General features: G+C 37.0%; 1 protein-coding gene across 5 annotated transcripts in view; it reads left to right on the top strand.

Annotated features, from left to right (window-relative positions):
* LOC105482653 (tRNA-yW synthesizing protein 3 homolog) overlaps positions 1 to 13,087 on the top strand; it is a 67,036-nt gene that overhangs the window by 26,589 nt on the left and 27,360 nt on the right. For 3 of the 5 annotated variants that reach the window (XM_011742866.3, XM_011742864.2, XM_011742867.3), the window contains 2 exons: positions 1,382 to 1,515; positions 7,667 to 11,643. In XM_011742866.3, coding sequence (XP_011741168.2) covers positions 1,382 to 1,515; positions 7,667 to 7,883 — 351 coding nt within the window. In that variant the 3' untranslated portion in view covers positions 7,884 to 11,643. Of the gene's footprint in view, positions 1 to 1,381; positions 1,516 to 2,318; positions 11,644 to 13,087 lie in introns of those variants that run through there. The other 2 variants (XM_011742865.2, XR_987746.3) reach the window with 2 other exon arrangements.

Genomic DNA, 13,087 nt, shown 5'->3' with positions numbered 1-13,087 from the left:
CGCCTCCCAGGTTCAAGTGATTTTCCTGCCTCAACCTCCCAAGTAGCTGGGATTATAGGCACTTACCACCATGCCCGGTTAATTTTTGTATTTTTAGTAGAGACTGGGTCTCACCATGTTGGCCAGGCTGGTCTCGAACTCCTGACCTCAGGTGATCCACCTTCCTTGGCTTCCCAACGTGCTGGGATTACAGGCGTGAGCCACCATGCCCAGCCCCTTCTTAATTTTTCTGTGTGTTGAAATTGCACTCATCCTTTAAAATCCCAACTCAATTGCTGCCTTTCCCATAAAGCTGAGTTCTTAGACTCAGTTAGTTGCTTCTCTTCAACATTTTCTTGCCATTGTGTGTGTATGTGTGTGTACGTACATGTACATGCATGCATGTGTGTTTCGTCTTGTCATAACTCTTAAAGTCAGAGGTCATGTTATAGGCACCCTGTATCTTCATGCCTTATAGGGAGCCTAGAACATTGCAGATGCTCAATAAAAGTTTATGGAGTGGCCAGGCACGGTGGCTTACGCCTGTAAGCACTTTGGGAGGCCAAACGAGTGGATCACCTGAGATTGGGAATTCAAGACCAGCCTGACCAATATGGAGAAACCCTGTCTCTACTAAAAGTACAAAATTAACCAGGCATGGCACATGCCCGTAATCCCAGCTACTCTGGAGGCTGAGGCAGGAGAATCGCTTGAACCTGGGAGGCAGAGGTTGCCGTGAGCTGAGATCGTGCCATTGCACTCCAGCCTGGGCAACAAGAGCAAAACTCTGAAAAAAAAAAAAAAAGTTTATGGAGTGAATTTTTATTCTCATAATAATTTTTACAGCATTTGTATGGTTGTTCTTAACCTCTATCCAGTGTTTGCCTCTACTTGGAACACGTTGACTGTTTCATCAACAGGGCTATTAAGACTGTGAACCCTAAAGCACTGAGAAGCAGCTCCTGTGTATGATAGAGGAGGCATGGTTTACTCTTGTAACCGTGCTCTGCTCCAAGAGCACTGAGACTCTTTGGCATCCAGTTCCTTTTGATTTTCCCTTGAGATTTCCGTTGAGTTTTATTTCTTTAAGTTGTGTATTATGGCTTTCTAAGCTATAGTGAGATTGAAATTGTTAAAAGTTATTTGATTCTTTGATATCATCTGCCTCTCTGAAAGATAATGTATAGAATGTCTTTCTTTAGAAATGACTGTAGATGATGGAAAAAATTTTATTTAATCTCCTTTAACTGTGTTCAGCTAAATTCTATCAAAGCACTAACCTAACTGCTGTAATGGAACTAAAGTATGTTCAAACACAGCCCTGACTGGGACTTTTCTTGAGTTATTTTTTCAGTGTCTCTGGTATCTAAGTCTTCATATCTAAATTGTTTTTTCCTTGTAGGCTGTCCGGAGTACACATGGCTTAGAAGTTCCATTAAGCCATAAAGGAAAACTGATGGTGACAGAGGAATATATTGACTTCCTGTTAAATGTGGCAAATCAAAAAATGGAGGAAAACAAGAAAAGAATTGAGAGGTATATTAACTGGGTATTTCCATGTTATTCTTATATGCCTAGGTCATCTTTGAAAACATTAATACATACCATCTTCAGTTTATAATGCTAATTGCTCATCTATTTGTAGATAATTAAAAAATACTTTTATTATCATTAATAATAAAAAGATGATCAAAGTAATAGATTAGAGTAGGTCAGGCTGCCATGGGCACTAAATGGAGCATACGGGAGAGGCTTTCTGGGGAATGGTAGGGCACATGACCACCAGAAGCCGGCATAAAGGGGAGAAACATAATCATTCCAGAAAGAGCCCAGCACCACAGGAACTGTAACTGATCAATTTGAAGGCGGCCAGGGAAGAGGTGCACATTGCCCCTAGATGTGACCTATCAGAGATTACCTAGACTTTCCTGTTTAGGGGAACAGCCTGGTTGACTTTTTGTCTGATAAATATTTCACTTCTCTGGCTTAGGCTAGTTTAATACCAAACTCTTGTCATGGATTAGATCTAGAATTGCCGTAACTTTCTAAGTAGGAAGGTATAGCTTTCACTTCACATCTCCATACTTCTTTTGTTCTTCATCGTTACCTCCTGGCAAAGGAAACTTTTATATTATTTTCTTTTACAACTTTTTCTTAAGAATAAAGATTTTATATAAAGTAGTAAATATTATGCTGTCTTTCATATATGAAAGTAATGCCACTGACCTGCCATCAGCTAGATGCACAGTTTTGAGTTATCCAAGGAGTAATAGCCATTTTGATGTCATTTATAATTTTCTTTTTTTCTTCTCCCCACCCTTTTGGCTACCTCCATTCAGTCAATCGCTGCCTGAATATCTCTTCAGTCATTCTGTCTCCATCCATACTGCTGCTTTTCTCCTTCACAACCATCGCAATAGCCTCATTCAGGATGCTTCTAGGATGCCTGTCTGCTAAGCCATTCTTTATCAAATCATGTTTGTAAAGTGCAAAGGATTCCTATTGCTTAACTTGCATGCTTAAGATTCTTTAATACTTAGAACTTTTTTTGAAGCATTGAAGGCCAGGAGTGCTAGTGGTGGCAGTGTAAAAGGGTGAAGTGAAGTAGAAGTAGGCCACCGAGGCAGAACTGGGTTCAAATCCTGGTTCTGAGTTACTCAGTCTGGTTCCACCAAATTGCTCAACTCTCTGGACTTCAATTTTCTTATCTCTGACTTCTGGGAAATACCTATCTTAAAGAATAATTATTATATTCATTAGGTAGTGTATTTATAATGACTGCCCTGACCCTGTTATGTTTTGGACTCTCAGGACAGGATAGCCCTTCTCCATCTTTGATTGATGGAGAATAAACCTGTAACCATAAAAATATCACCATCCAGGCTTTCTCAGCTGGGGTTCCTCATTTGAACCACACAATTCACCAAGTTATTTGAGTGACTATTTTCTGAATTCTCTCAAGGATTTTATGTAACATGTACTATTTTAGATATGTTGGAGAGAAGTTAATTCATTACTTACAATGGATGTCTTAGGGTACTAGAGCTTAATTTTCCAGCCACACCCTGGTTGAGAAAAACCAAAAACCTGACCACAAAATGCTTTGAGCAAGTATTCTAACTAAAGTAATACTTTTAAATAAGCAACAACCCACTCCACCAGACTACAGACTACTATACGTAAGTATTTACTGGTACCATTCCATAAGTTTACCATTTACTAAATTGTAATCCAGTGAGACTGTTTGCTAAAACATAGGAGGTAGCAAATCAGTTTTCTCCATTTCCTTACTTGAATTTTAACAAGCTTATAAATAGAGCCCAAGATCAACTAACTATACACCTGGTGAAGTTAATTGAGCCACATTCACCAACTATAAAATCAAATTATGCTTAAATCCATTGACTCAAAAATATGTTTTGAGATTATAATGTGCATGCTGCCATTAAGAGCCATGCTTATCATATAAAATCAGGGAAAAATTAAAGAAGGGTAAAAATGTCTTAAGATACTGATTAGAAGATTACATGTGAATTTAGAAAGTGAGAACAAATTAAGGAGCTCCTTTGGGAACAGCTGTATGTTCAACCAAATGCAGAGAAAGAGTTATTCTTCTGATGTTGACAAGAGAAAAAAATACTGGAGGTGATGAGTTATGCAATCAGACATTAATTAAGTACTAAGATTGGTTTGCCAAAGGACCAAAGTTTCACAATTCAGAGAATTTCAAAAACTCAAAAACTCTTGAGAAACATTTCAGCAATAAGAAATATTGAAGAAATGTGAAAACTAGACAGGTAAAATATTTTTAATAAAAAGAAGGCCTTATTCATGAGAAACAATTCCTAAGCCCACTTCTTAGTGGGAAGAGACTTATCCATTGGGTTCCTGTTTCTGGAGCTGTCAAGACAAGACCTTCAAACAGCAGCCTGCTTTATAAACAGCTAATTTGGAGACTGGAAGAGACAGGAACTGGCACCAGATGTAGGAAGACAATCCATACATAACGATCTAGAGAACTTTGGATAGCTATTGACTAACTACAAGAGGAAGGCTATCTTTGAATCTGTTAATAAGCAGTCAGCACATGGGTCAGATGAAACCACCATCTGGCTATGAGTAGCATAAAACTAGCCATGTTCTTTTCACCAACTGTGTAATGAGAAAATATTACATAAAATGCATAATAAAAGGGCAGAATATATTGTCATGTAATATTGTTGATAAAACAAATCTGGAAGAAAAGTAATTGAATCCACTTTCAATGGTTGATTTTTTTTTTTTTTTACTCTATTTTGTGATAAAATGTACGTAATAGGAAATTTACCATTTTACCAGTGGCATTAAGTGCATTCACATTGTTATGCAACTGTCACCACTGTCCATCTCCAGAACGTTTTCATTATCACAAACTAAATCTCTATTCCCACTAGACACTAACTCTCCATTCCTCATACTGCATTCCCCTGGTAACCACTATTCCATTTTCTCTCTCTATGAATTCCAGTATTATAGATAATTCATCTAAGTGGGATCATACAATATACATCCTCTAGTATCTGGCCTATTTTACTTAGTTAATGCAGGATTTATCCGTGTTGTAACGTGTATCAGAATTTCGGTTCTCTTTAAGACTGAATAATATTCCATTGTATTTATAGACTGCATTTTGTTATTCATTGATCTGTCAATGGACATTTAAAATGTCTTTGCCTTTTGGCTATTGTAAATAATGCTGCTCTGAACATCACTGGTGATAAATGATGATTGATGGTGATTGTACAAGTATCTGAGTCACTGCTTTCAGTTCTGTTGGATATATACTCAGAAGTGGTATAGTGTAATCAAATAAAGCTTCATGGAAGAAGTCACTGAGCAGGGCCTAAAATGCAGGCAGGGTTATTATATGAAGAGCTCTGCGGAAGGGGGAAATAGCATGATAGATAAAAAAGAACAGCATGAACAAAGGAGAAAGAGATAGTGCTATGTTTTGGCTTTGTCTCCACCCAAATCTCATCTTGAATTCCCATGTGTTGTGAGAGGGGGCTGGAAGGAGGTAACTGAATCATGGGGGCAGGTCTTTCCTGTGCTGTTCTTGTGATGGTGAATAAGTCTCACAAGATCTGATGGTTTTAAAACTGGAAGTCGCCCTGCACAAGCTCTCTTCACTTGCCTGCTGCCATGTGAGACATGCCTTTCACCTTCCACCATGATTTTGAGGCCTCCCCAGCCACATGGAACTGTAAGTTCATTAAATCTCTTTCTTTTATAAATTGCCCAGTCTCAGGTATGTCTTTATCAGCAGTGTGAAAACAGACTAATACAGTAAATTGGTACCAGTAGAGTGGGGCACTGCTGAAAAGATACCCAAAAATGTGGAAGCAACTTTGGAACTGGGTACCAGTTCCAGGCAGAGGTTGGAACAGTTTGGAGAGCTCAGAAGAAGACAGGAAAATGTGGGAACATTTGGAACTTCTAAAGACTTATCTAATGGCTTTGACCAAATTGCTGATTATAATTTGGACAAGGAAATCCAGGCTGAGGTAGTCTCAGATGGAGATGAGGAACTTATTGGGAACTGGAGCAATGGTGACTCTTGTTAGGTTTTAGCAAAGAGACTGGCAGCATTTTACCCCTGCCCTCGAGATTTGTGGAACTTTAAAGTTGAGAGAGATGATTTAGGGTATTGGGCAGAAGAAATTTCTAAGCAGCAAAGCATTCAACAGGTGACTTGGGTGCTGTTAAAGGCATTCAGTTTTATGGATCTTTGTTCCATTTTACCGGTTGTTTTGGTACCCTAAGGACCTAGCTTTGAATTCTCAGGTTCTTTAACGGTTGATTAAAGTAAGGCATGCATTCTTTTTTAATTACTTTTTTTTTTAATGTGATGAATGGCATCTGTTATTTGCCAAGCACAGCACTAGATATCAACGTGTACAGTGATGAGTGTGTAAGTTCTTGAAAATGGACAGGATATGTACTCATCATGTTGTATATGTATTAGAGTTAGGTGATGTATTTAGGAATAGGTGGATATTTGGAGTTTTCGAGTTTTATAGGCTTTGTAAGTAGAACTTAGCCTGTTTATTGAATCAAACAAAGATGAAAATTGGTCCAAATAGAGATCTATTCTGTAGATATCAAAAATTTCCTGCCATAGTCTCCCATTATAATAGGACATAAAAGTAAGATGAGATCTCTGCAGTGGCAAGGGGGTTTCTTAACTTTCAGATCATTCTAATTTGGGACCTAGGATAATACATTTATAGTTACATTTTTAATCTGGGGTTATTCATTCATTTATTCAGTATAGTCTTACTGAGGATGCCAGCACTCTACTGCATGCTAAGATATAACAGAAGACAGATCCTTGGTCTCTTGAAGTCTATATTCTATAAAAGTAGTCATTTTTGATAACTAATTCTCTGGGTACTTACATATATCATCTGTAATCCTGTGACAACCCTGATAACTACAGGATAATAATATCCAGCTTTATAAATGTGAAAAATCAAGACTGTGGGAAATTAATTGGAATTAGCTGACATCCTCTTTCCCAAAGGAATGTTGGTATCAAATGCATGCAACACACCAGCTGCCTGCTGCCTTCCAACATAGACTGAAGGCTACTGTGTCAAACAGAGTTTTGTGTTAGGTGTTAACATGAGGGTAGAAAAGAAACGAGGCCTGGTTTTCAGAGAGCCTACAGTTTATTGTATCACAAAACTAACACTAAAACTCCAATAGAAAAATGAATAAAGGGAAAGAATAATTTACACTAAATATTCAAATAGCTAATAAATGAGAAACATTCTATTTTACTTACAAAGAGATGAAAGTTAAAATAATGCGATATCATTTCCACTCATCCAGGTAGAATGTACTTTTGGGTAGGAATATTGAGTGTATGGGTGTAGTGATCTCTCTCAAGTGCAGCTATTAGAAGCATATTTCTTTGAATATCTATTGTGGAAAACAAGCAGTATTTATCAAGAGTCTTGTAATGTTTATGCCCTTTAACCATGTAATGATATTTCTAGGTGTCTGTAGTAAAGAAGTGGCTAAAAACTCACATCACTTTCAAAAATGCTTACCACATTTTTGTTTGTATCAGGAAAATTTTGAATATAAATAAAGGCCAATCTAGGTGACATAATGTTATACTGCCGTTCTCAATAAATGTTAAACTTGAAAAAACAATGTAAAACTTTATATGTAATATTCTAATTGTGAAAAAAATAGGTATATGGATTAATAAATACATTAATTCAGACTACATTAATAAACTGAAAAGAAAAATATTGAAAGCAGTTATTTCTAGTTATGTAGAGGTGATCTGTATTTGTAACCCCATATATTACACAAATTACCTAAAATGAGCCATTACATTTATGTAATTATAATTCCATTCTTTTTTACCCTCTTCTTCGACCCCTACATTTGGGATGGAAAGTGAGGTAGGACAGAGATTGTCAAGAGGTGATTCCAATCCAATTTTCAGGGCTGTTCTTAAAGAACTAAAGTGCATTTATTTCCCTATAAAACATATTATTCATTTGATTTATTTTATATTTATAAAGCTAATATGGGACATAGTCAGATTTACATAACTTGTAAGCTCTTGGTGTATTTCCATCATTTGGTTTCAGTACACACAGATATAACAGTAGTACTTATTTCTTTACAGGTTTTATAACTGCCTACATCATGCTTTGGAAAGGGAAACTATGACTAACTTACATCCCAAGATCAAAGAGAAAAATAACTCATCATATACTCATAAGAAACAAAGAAACCCAGAAAAAGCACATGCCCAGTGTATTACTAAAGAAAATGATAAAGAACTTGAAAATGATGATGACGATCTAGGAATCAATATTACCATCTTCCCTGAAGGCTACTAAGCTTTGGTTCTGACGTGTCTTGGTCGTAACCTTTCTAGTAGGTTTTATAAAGCTGCTCTTTATAAGAGTATTTTAGTTTGTTGAGTGTACCAGCCATTTAGAAAAATAAGATGTAATTTCTCTACATTTTAGAGAAACCTATCTTATGAAAATAGATGTCTTTTTAAAATAGCTTTGTGTGTTTGCTCATTGAATACTGCCTTTTTTAGTCACAGAGATTTATTGCAAAAATAAAATTGTGATTTTTTTAATGACTCTCTTTTTATTTGTTTTAATGTCTACTTCTGTAAAACAGGAAAACTAAGTACACCTTTTCAAGAAATGCTTAACATCAGAGATATTTAAATAAAAATTATAATAATATTGCTTTTAACTTTGAAACCTCCAGCCTTTAAAGGAGGGGTCAAAGTTTGCTTCTGTTGCCGTGGAGTCCAGTAACAAGTTTTTTCCTCCCTTTGGACTTTGTGGATAAAGAAACTGATACATTTTTGTTCAGGACAAAATATCTGAACCCTCTCTCCCCAGCATTTTTCACAAACCAGAGCCTACCACTGACACAGTCTCTGTGAAACGCATGGGCGTAGTTTTTCACTAAGCCTGATGAGAAGTGACTACTAAGACCAAGCATCCTAATAGAACGAATGTGCTATGAAAAATTTTAAGGATCAAAAGCCTTGGGTTTGAATTCTGACTTCTACATGGAAGTTAGAGGTCCTTGAGCAAATCATTTAATTTCCTAGGGCTTCTATTTTCTCTTCTCCATAATAGTGATTCTATTACCTGCCTTATTTATACCATAGGAGTGTTGCCAGTATCAAGTTTTAAAATGCGAAAGCATTTACTAATAGATCATTATGCACATCTACTGTTTTAGGATAAAATGAGAATGAGTTCATACTGTTTTTTCAGAATGTACCAAGTCATAAAAATATATATTTAAAGGGAAATTGCTAATCATGGAACTAATAAATTATAAAAATACTAGAGTGTCAAATTATAAAAGGTAGTGAACGTTGAGTTGTGATTTGGGCATTTCCTAATATTGTTATAGTTTATCTAAGTTAACTACGTGAATTAGATTTGCCCCCCATTTGCTTGTCTTAACAGGTAGCAGTTTGTATTCTCATTTTCCAAATAGGTAGAATTCGTGGACATCTGTTGTCCTCTAAATAAAATCAGAGGCGGTGTCCAGGCAGCTCTGAAGTTATTGTCAGGTTTTTTTCTTTTTTTTTTTTTTCATTGTTCTGGACTGCTCTCTTTGGGGCCTATAAAATAAGATGCTGATATTTACTGACCTAATTTCTTTTAGTATTCCCACAACATTTAGGACATCTTCAAACAATCTTTTGTTTCATTGTTTGAGAAACGACTTCCCCTGAGTCCTCGATCTCCTTGCTGTTCTGCAGCATGTGGTGCTGTTGGCCATTCTTGCATTCGTGATCTGCCCTGTCAGGGCCTTCCTGAATGCTGTCTTCTGAATCACCTCGCTGTTTATGGCAAGTCCTTGGTTCTTTTTCCCTCCAATACTTGTAGCAGTTTTCAACATTTATTGCATCTTGAAAAAAATATAAAAAGAACCCAGGAATCTCCAGGGAGGGACACTAGGTATTATATATACATACATACATATATATATATGTGTGTGTGTGTATGTATATACTCAGAAGTGGTTTTAATTGTAAACCAAAGGGTAATAACTTTGTAGGCATTACCAGATGTCTGTCTTTGGCCCTCATTTTGCATTTCTTCATCCCAGCCATCACATTAATTCCAGTAGACTTAACCCATCAGACGGTGATTCCCAACTTTCTTGCCCTGACTGGCCTCCTAAGCTTTGGCTAACTGCTGGATCTCTCCAGTAGAGCTGTTATTTTCTAAAACTTTTCTCTCTTGTTAGACTTCTCCTTTCCTTGGGCTAGAGAGAGCAGCCCTTGGTTGCGAATTTTTTTTTTTTTTTTTTTGTCTGAGCCCATTGACACTTGAAGTTTGCTGGCTTTTGCAGTGCCTAGTCTAGGGTATGTAAGGAGGAAAAACAAAAAACGGGAACTTGCCACTGTGTTGTTCTTCAGATCCCCCAAATCCCTATCTGGTCCACTTTCTTCTCTCTACCTGTCAGAGTCTTATGTTTGTTTTGTATACAATGCTCAGAGTATTTAGTTGCAGTCAATAGAAGGAATAGAGAAAAGTATGCCTATTCCATCTTCCCAGAATCAGAAGTCTATTTTAAGAAAGTACTGATAATATCAAATATCAAATTGTTGGGGTACATTGTTGAGGACACTTTTGCAAAGCCATTCAGATAGCCACGGATTCCTTATTTCAATGCTGTGCCCCATCTTCCAGCCTGTGTGCTTTGCTGCTCTCGCTTCAGGCTACTGGATCCTCTCCAGCCTAAAGGAGAGAAGGAAATCCCTGGAAGCCTGTATCCGGTGCCCCCCACCAACCATACACACACTCATTGTCTTTCCTGCACCCCCCACTACACGTGCACACACTCCTTGTCTCATAAGCCAGTAATGACAAGTGTGGAGCTTCAGACTATCACTCTGTTGCCCAGAGGATGGGCCCTGCTGCAGATCTTCCAAAGCAGAATCTTAATCCTGGAGCCTAGGAATCTTTATTTTTCAAACAACTCATCCAAGTTTTTCTGATAAAATCAGCCCAGCACTTTTAGAACTCACTGATAACAGACTTATTCCTGAAGACAGCATTTGAGGAGAAATTGAAGATTTTCTAATGAAAAAAAAAAAAGGGGGGGTCACATGAACAGATGTTGCAGTGTACCTGTGCCATAGATTTCGTGCGTACACTTTATAGGAGAGTAAGCAAGAGCTTAGGTAAGCTATAGTCCTTACCATTGGGTCTAAGGCAGTGTCCAGGAAACCTTGGCAACTTGTTCAGCTGTGTAAGTTGAACTCTGTACCACTTGGGAGGGAACATTCCCCTAGACGACAATGTCAATGGCGCTCGTTGAAGTTGTGCAGTGCACATCCTTATCTACCAACATATACAGCAGCCCTTCTGGGAAGGGAGTTTTGTCAGGAAAGGATACTCAGTGTCAGAATGCCTGGAGCATTTCTTCTAGTCTAGTGGACAGAATATGGAAATATCTGCCTGGCAGTACAGTAAATGAAAAGAGAAATGAATAGTAACAAAAAAAAAAGTTATAAATAAGAACCATAGGAAAGACAGAGTGCAGGTGGAACAAGCCTATCCTGTGGTGAAGTGACAACACATTCTACAGTGTTAAAATCTCTCTAAGAGGCTCATTGACTTTTCTTCACTCATTTAAACTGATCTCCAAAAGAACTATGTATTTTAAAGATTCCATAAACTGACATGTGAATGAGGACCAAGAAGAGAGGGGCTGCTTGCCAATCTGTTTATGTAAGGTAACAGAATTACTTTGGTTAGTAGTGAGGAGATACCAGGTGCTGGCCATAAAACTGAGAAGACATTGAATCCCATTCACTCCTTAACATTCCTTCATATACAGTCATGAGCTATGTAACAACATTTCAATCAATGATGGACCATATGCCATATACCATATGGTGGCCCCGTAAGATTATAATGGACCTGAAAAATTCCTATTGCTAGTGATGCGGTCATTGTAAAGCTGTAGCACAACACATTACTCACATGTTTGTGCTGACAGTCATATAAAACTGTGGACCATACAATTATGTACAGGGCATAATACTTGATAATAAATATGTTACTGGTTTATGTATTTACTATGCTATGCTTTTTATCATTATTTTAGGGTATACTCCTTCTACTTAAAATGTTAACTGTAAAACAGCTTCTGACAGGTCCTTCAGGAAGTACTCCAGAAGAAGGCATTGTTATCATAGAAGATAACAGCTTCCTGTGTGTTATTGCTCCTGTAGACCTTCCAGTGGGACAAGATGTGGAGGAGAAAGACAGTGATACTGAGGATTCTGACCCTGTGTAGGCTTAGGCTAATGTGTGTGTTTATATCTTAGTTTTTCACAAATGGTTTTTCCAATGTTAAAAAAAATAGAAAAAAAAGCTTATAGAATGAGGATATAAAGAAATATTTTCTATAGCTGTATAATGTGTTTGCTTTAAGCCAAGCATTATTACAAAAGAGTCAAAAAGTTTTAAGAAATTAAAGTTTATAAACCAAATGTTCATTGTAAGCTAAGGTTAATTTATTCTTGAAGAAAGAAAAAATGTTTAATGAAAGGTAGTATAGCCTAAGTGTACAGTGTTTATAAAATTTATAGAGTAATACGTTTATACAGAACATCCTAGGCCTTCACATTCACTCACCACTCAGTGACTCACCCAGAGCAACTTCCAGTACTGCAAGCTCCATTCATGGCATGTTCCCTGTACAGGTGTGCTATTTTTCACCTGTTATACCATATCTTAATTGTACCTTTTCTATGTTTAGATATGTTTAAGTACATAAACACTTATCATTGTGTTACAGTCGCCCACAGTAGTCAGCACATTAACATGCTGTACGGGTATCGTACCCTAGAAGCAATAGGCTCTACCATGTAGCCCAGCAGTGATATTTGCATGACTAAATCACCTTACAACCCATTTCTCAGAACATGTTTCTATTGTCAAACAACACACAACTATTTTATTTATGTATTTTATTTATGCCTGATCAACAATATCAATAACTGAAACACAGCAGTTTAGTAATAATTTAATACACACGATAACCTACCTATTGAGAATGGCTTTATATTGGTTTTCATTGTAGTGGATCCATCCAAAATAAAAGTAATTTTTTCCTTCCTCCAGGATAAAGGCAAACATTTCTTCCTAAGGTCTGGATTCTCCATATCACCTACAAGTTAACTGCTTTTGTGTTCTAAAAGAGAGAGGAAAAATGAAGTTGTCAATCTTATTGGAAAAAAAAAAAGAGGGAAACTAAGGAACATGCTTTTGCTTTTGAGGTCCTAGGCCAGAAGTCATAAACTATGACTTGGCCAAGTTATGGCCAAGCAGATATGTTTTGTTTGGCCCACACAGAGTATATTTTTTCTAATTGAATCAACATTTTAAAATATCATGATTTCATATTTAAAAATAAAAAGTGCATCTCTGTTTTGTGTGTGTGATTTTATTGGGAGATCTGGCTACAGCAGTCTCGCATTCCCGCAGGACAACACTTAGCCAGTCAAGTACTAGCTCCTCCTTCTGGATAAGACTTGGTT

This window comes from Macaca nemestrina, chromosome 1 (assembly GCF_043159975.1).
Source record: "Macaca nemestrina isolate mMacNem1 chromosome 1, mMacNem.hap1, whole genome shotgun sequence".
NCBI classification, from domain to species: Eukaryota; Metazoa; Chordata; class Mammalia; order Primates; family Cercopithecidae; genus Macaca; species Macaca nemestrina.
Note: the sequence above shows the minus strand (reverse complement) of the source record. Positions and strands in the feature narration are given on the sequence as shown.